The sequence below is a fragment of the Acanthopagrus latus genome, chromosome 15 (genome assembly GCF_904848185.1).
Source record: "Acanthopagrus latus isolate v.2019 chromosome 15, fAcaLat1.1, whole genome shotgun sequence".
Classification (NCBI taxonomy): Eukaryota; Metazoa; Chordata; class Actinopteri; order Spariformes; family Sparidae; genus Acanthopagrus; species Acanthopagrus latus.
In genome coordinates, this window is record NC_051053.1 from 13,578,039 (window position 1) to 13,584,362 (window position 6,324).

At 48.1% G+C, this 6,324-nt stretch overlaps 1 protein-coding gene across 1 annotated transcript; it reads left to right on the forward strand.

Moving 5' to 3' along the window:
- Positions 1–1,026: 1,026 nt before the first annotated feature.
- On the forward strand, positions 1,027–5,603 carry dact2 (dishevelled-binding antagonist of beta-catenin 2). The gene is made up of 4 exons (XM_037122637.1): positions 1,027–1,452; positions 2,742–2,874; positions 3,006–3,296; positions 3,470–5,603. The coding sequence occupies exons 1-4, from the start codon at positions 1,174–1,176 to the stop codon at positions 5,353–5,355; spliced, it is 2,589 nt and encodes an 862-aa protein (XP_036978532.1). The 5' UTR covers positions 1,027–1,173; the 3' UTR covers positions 5,356–5,603.
- Positions 5,604–6,324: the final 721 nt, after the last annotated feature.

Consider the following 6,324-nt stretch of genomic DNA (forward strand, 5'->3'; position numbering starts at 1 on the left):
GAAAGTTTTAACTATCAAACTCAGTATGCTAACAGGCTGATCGTGTCTTTTTAGTAAGTTGATTGAACCATCTACAGTAAGTTCATCCAACTCATCATTTCAAGTCCAGAGGACATGAAGAACTCATGTTTATATGTTTGGAGGTGGGCTGATTATAAAAACTAGACATTTTGAGTTTTATTCGACGTGAAATTTAATAAAAGTTGCATGTTAACTTCTTGTGAAGAAAGAGAGGCTGGTTATTTAGTTTATTAAGGCATTAAAATGTGTTTCTCTTCTGATAAATATTTTTTCCCAAAAAACTACATAGTGCATCTTTAACTAACTTCTCAGCCTGGGTAACACATGCACGTTGCACAAACTGAGGCCAAGGGAGGGAAACAAACTGTTGTCATCTTTACTACCACAAGGGGACAGCATTCATCTATCACTGCATTATTCTGCCAGGACTTGTCCTGTTGGCTCTTACTCTATTTTCAGAATGACTACTACTAAATCAGATTGGTCAGTGGTGGCTTTAAAGCTAGAATATATGTTGTATGGAAGAGGATGAAAAGTAAGTGATATGTTATGGGTCTGTCCAAGGTAAAGTAGATTTACACACAGTTTGTACAACACGTGTGCCTCAAAGTTGCTTGAATATAAGCTTCTCACTTGATGAGATTTGTTTTGGTGGGTGGTTGCCTCATGATAATGAGAGGACATGCAATCCCCATTCACATTCCCCCAAACAAACTTTCACACAGTGGATCACATATCTCTGGGCTGAGGGCAGCCTGCTGCTGGAGAGAGTAACAACGACAACAGCAGGAGAATAGTGTAAATAGCATAATAATATGCTCATCTTGCCGTGCGGTCTTATGCAGATGGACCTCTGGTACATGCCTGGGCAGCTCGAGTGGGGAGCTGAATGGGGAGGATTAGTACCAGATGTTCACTGGGACCCAGTGGCCAGCCAATAGGAAGGAGGGCCATTTGGTCTGTGGGAGGAGCTGAGGCTCTCCTCTGAGCTCAACATTTATTCTAACAGGTAGTTTAAAAACCAAACAGGTCAACAGCAGCAGCAGCAACAGCAGCAGCAGAGAGTCAGTGACAAACGGAGTGGTTATCCTGAGGAGGACGCTTCTTCGACCGCACTCTGTTTCTGGATATGATCGGACGCCGCTCCTCAGCATGCTGAGCAGAAAGGGGTCTTGCGCGGGGATGATGAGCGCTGCAGCCGGGGTAGACCGCAGCAGGGTCGGGGAGAGGCTTCAGGCTGCCCTGGCCGGACTGCAGGAGCTGCATCTGCTGAAGGACAGACAGAGCGAGATGGTGAACTGGGCGCTGAGGGTGGACCGAGAGGAGCCGGTCACCTCTGTGCGCGCCGGCCCGGAGGGTCCCGCGATGATGGTGATGGGGGCCGAGGAGCAGCGGCTGGAGGCGACCCTAACAGCCCTGAAGCAACAGCTGGTAGGAAGTCATTTCAATTAAAAGCCATAAAACAGAGCGATTAACACACCTCTGTGCGCCTGCTCCTATGTCAGCATAATAGTTTGCTGTTTCATTATGATCATTACCTGTTAGGATGGGGTCAACACTGGGCTCCCATTTATTTAATTGGAAGTTAAATTGCCCTTGGATTAAAGTCGTCAGCTGATGCTCATGTGCATTCCGTCTTCAATTATTACCAGACACACTTTCAGGCTCTCAGCTGGGGGTAGGAAGTAAGATAGGTGTCATAAATCAAGGTTCACTGCAGGACCGGCAGGACTTTGAGTTGTATGCGTGCGCGCACACCCGTGCATGTGCATACTGCAGGGGGGAGCAGCCCTCAATCATTAACCACTAATGCCAGGATTTTTTTCTTCCCCCCCTTTTTTTTAATCATGAAGTGTTTTTTTGAAGGTGGAATATTTCGCTGTGAATAACACTCAGTGAGTCTCAGTCACCAGAGACCCCTGAGTCCTGGAGACAACTGGCTGTGGGGAGTTTTTTCCATGACACGCTTTTTCCATGCATGCTGCTGTTAGAGCCCCTCACAGGAAGTACAGGGATTAAGATGCTATGCTTTACTTTTAGTAGAACTGGGCAGATGCATTGAAGGATATGCTGTAAAGTGTTGGGAAAACACAAGGTTTGAATTGTGTTTTACACTGCAGAATTGAGCTTTCTTTATAAACCACCACTGGCTACAAAAAAGACTGATAACTGTTTTATTTTTGCCACAGAAAGGAGAACGAAACATGAGTTCTAATGGTGCATTTTACAGGCTTTGACCCACAGCCCTCATTTTAACAACAACTGTAACAGTAAATGCCAAGCCCTAACTGCAAGGCAAACAGTCTCTCACCCCAACCCCCAAGCTCTCCTCCTCTAGTAGTTTACACAATGGCCAGGCCCTCGCTGTGGGGGAGAAATGAGTTACCCACCACTGCTTCTTCCATGCTCCCCCATGTCCTGCTGGGGTTAATCATCAGCCACAGCTGAGTCGCTTTTGTTTTCCTGATGGCTGTACATTAGAGCATCCTTTATCCGAATAACAGTCCTCTTCTCAGTAAGATTCTACTAATTTTATCCTTCCTGTTGAGAGGATTTCTGCATAACTGTATGTGTGAGCGTTGAGGATCTTGGTTAAAAAAAGTTCCTGTTCTCAAACTCTCATTTCCTGTGAAAATCAAATAAGACTGTCCCGTTTTAAAGGTTGTGCCACAAATTATCTTTTGGCGTTGGCTAAAATCAAATGTTTGTCTGTTTTACAGTCTCGTCTGCGGAAACAGGATGTAGGGCTGAAGACTCACTTGCAACAGCTGGATCAACAAATCAGTGAGCTGAAGCTGGATGTGAGCAAGGCCTCCACAGAGCAGCTGGAGAGTGACAGCAGGCCAAGTTCAGGTGTGTAAGCAAACGCCCGAACAAACAGGAGCTGTTGACCTAATCGCAAGTAATTAAGCATCCACCCAAGCCACCATCATGCGATGTGTAAGAAAAATACTCATGCCTATGATTGTTCCTGCTCTCTCCAGGTTTCTATGAGCTCAGTGATGGCGGCTCTTGCTCCTTGTCCAACTCCTGTACCTCTGTGTATAGCGAGTGTTTGTCATCCTCCCAGACGAGCCTTCTTCTCCTTCCCATGAGCCCGGCAAATTCCAGCGTCAGCCCTCCATTACAAGTCGATGTATTCCGCCGGCGTTCTGCTGACGAGAGTGCTGCCCAGCCCAACCCTCCACGGGCCACAGGCGTCCACCTGGGCAGCAGCAGGATCCGAGCAAGCACTGCTGGCACCGAACAGGCCCGACCGAGACCTGTGTCGACAGGTAAACCAAATCTCTTCATCTCTAATTGAAGATAACCTCTCGTGTAGTAACAGGAACCATGCAGCGGTTGTTACTAAACAACTCAGCATGTATTTTTCTTCATAATTACATGTAATTTTTCAGTGGATGAGTGATTTTTAAAGGTTAATCATTATTTTTGTGTTGCCCGTCAGGTGATCTTGATAGGATGATGGCTCAAGGGCTGGGCTACTACAAATCCGTGGATGCAAGGAAACCCTCAGTGTGCACAAACCCGAAGACATCCACAGTGGACCCTAAGTTCCAGTGCAACCTGGTGTCTCGCAGTGGGACCGAAATGTACCACTACCCCAGCCCCCTGCATGCTGTGGCTCTCCAGAGCCCAATCTTCTCCAATGGGAATGACCCAGCCCTGCCTGGACTTCTAGAGGGCCAGGGACCCCCAGTGAACAGTTCTGGCTCCCTCCAGAGAGCACAAATGGGTTATGAGACCAAGACCTTGGGTTATATCGACAAGCTCCTCCTGCGCAGCCTGAGCAAAATCCAGAGTGAAACAGTTGCAGAGACTATGCAGACAAACAGTGACTATCATAGGAAGCCCACTGAAGTTGCAACTGTGTTTCCTGAAGTTGCACAGAAAGAGGTGTCTATTCTGCAGCCTCTTCCAGCCAAGACCACAAACATCATCCCACCAGACAGCGACCAGAAGAGACACTGTGTGACGTACTCCAGTCAAGAGCTGGCTGATAACCACAAACAGTCAGCTAGAGCCCCGGAGGTTTCGCATAGATACTCCTATGCTGCTACCATGAGGGAGTACAGCTCTGATGAGGTCACCACTTCATCCCTGAGGAAGAATGATAAACCCCAAGGAGAATGTGGTCGTCTAGCAAGGAGCACCTCAGAGAAAAGATCTGGGGACAATCAAGAGTCAAGGCCACAAGAAAGGAACGGCCAAAGGGAACGATCAGTGATGGCCCACAGCTCCAGCACAGAGGAGAGTCAAGGCTTTGAGGTTCACACTGGTCATACAGCTTCCCCCGAGTTTGTCCACGCCAAATTTGTCCCTGCTGGATCCCAGAGGGTCAAGGTGAGACAGGCAGACCGTAAAACGAAAGCTGTGAAACTGAGACGAAAAAGCAGTGAGAAGCACCGAGCGACGAGGCAGCAACATGGCTACTCCTCTGGTGAGAGGACCAGAGAGGGCAGTGGTGGAAGCAAGGGGGAACAGAAAAGGTCAGGGAAAGGAAAAATGACCCAGAAATGTACCAACTGTCACACAGAGGAGCGCAGACAGGGCTCAGGTTCAGACTCCAGCCACTGTAGCCCAGGACTCATGTATACCCACAAGGTCCATTCTAAGCCAAATCCCATCCCTGCTGTGATAAAGTCCAGCAAAAGTCGCAGACAGCAGAGTCTGGAGTATGAGCAGGCTGTGGAGCAGAGGAAGAGGAGGCAGGGGGCTGCCAAATGGCCATCTGATTTGGAGATGTTCCAGGCCTCCTGTGCTCAGCGCCAGAGGTCGAGAGATCCCCATGTTCACGCACCAGGCAACATGCAGATGGTCCGCAGTCTGAGTGCCAGGCCAGGCCAGTGGATGGGACCTCATCAATCCTTACGATCCTCCATGTCTTCAAACTCTTTTCTCCACAGTCTTAATGCCAGATACCCCCCAGCGCCCTTCCACATTTCCAGCCAGTACCCACCCAGATGTGAGTCTGAGTATTCTGCTGAATGTGCTTCACTGTTCCACTCCACCATCGCTGAAAGCAGCGAGGGGGAGATGAGCGATAACACCACCAATCGCTTTGGGGATAGCGAGTCCAGCCAGAGCTTCCAGTCCCTCTCGGACTCTGACAGCAGCCTGTCGCTGGACGAGGAGGACCAGGTGGACAGCCAGGGGGAGGAGAGGGGTCTGGTGTGGGCTGAGGCCGCTCTGGGGCCCACCGCCGCCGGAAGGCCCCTCCAGCAGCTCCCACGCCCCGAGCCATCAGCCTGCCGCATCAAAGCTTCCCGAGCCCTGAAGAAGAAGATTCGTCGGTTCCAGCCTGCCTCCCTGAAGGTCATGACCCTGGTGTAAAAACAGTTACCCGAGTGCAGAGTGAGAACTGTTGGGAAAACAAAGAAAGCTGTGGGAAATCCTTTTCAAAACCGTTGGCGATGAGCATTTGACAATTTCATGGATTTCATGTACCGAAGAAATAAAAAACAATCAACAAAAACAATTTAACTTTTTTTTTTGTTTATTTTCTGTAAATTTCTTCATTTTGCTCATTGATTGTAATCCATATTTGTCTTGGTAGAATAAACTTACTTAATATATATTGAGACAGTTTGCACTGAGTTTTTTACGTTTCCTCTCCTTATGTCTGACAGCTCTGTTGCGACTTTGATAGCAGTTGCACCAATATTTGTTCAGCAGTGTTGATCGGCGGTATTTACGACATCTCGTCTGCCAACTTCTCTCCAATTCTGGTGACTATTTATAACACTAGATGAAAAAATGTTCCACTTTATCCTTACAAGCAACCCACGGCGGCTGACTAATTTAGCGCAGACAGTGCTAACAGCTCCTTATCTGGTTTCCTGCCTCAGCCCAGCAGTTGGTTTAATAAGCTGCGGCTTCAACAATCAACCCAGACAGTCGTGTTTAATTAGAGGGCGAAACTTATCAGCCTAAGTCATTTCAACATAAATAAACACACTCTCACTGACGTACTGAAACACGCAGTCACGCTCCTACAATTTCACAAACAGACATTAAGATGACGGCAGGAGAGGCTCAGGTTTCTGAGGAGAGACCTGAATTTTTAAAACAGTTGATGTATATGGCGAGGGGCACACAGGATTAAGAGGGAATGACAGATGATCAGAGGCTCCTCATTTCTGAGCTGTCATGAGGAGATTAGACAGTGGGCAGCTGCACAGAGTCGCCCAATAATCTCATTTTGCAAAATCTGCCTTGGTATCTTTCCATTAAAATTCTTTCAAAGACGGGGTGAGCAAAAGGGCGCCGGAGAAGGTAAGCAGTCCAGCGACCGGCCTACCA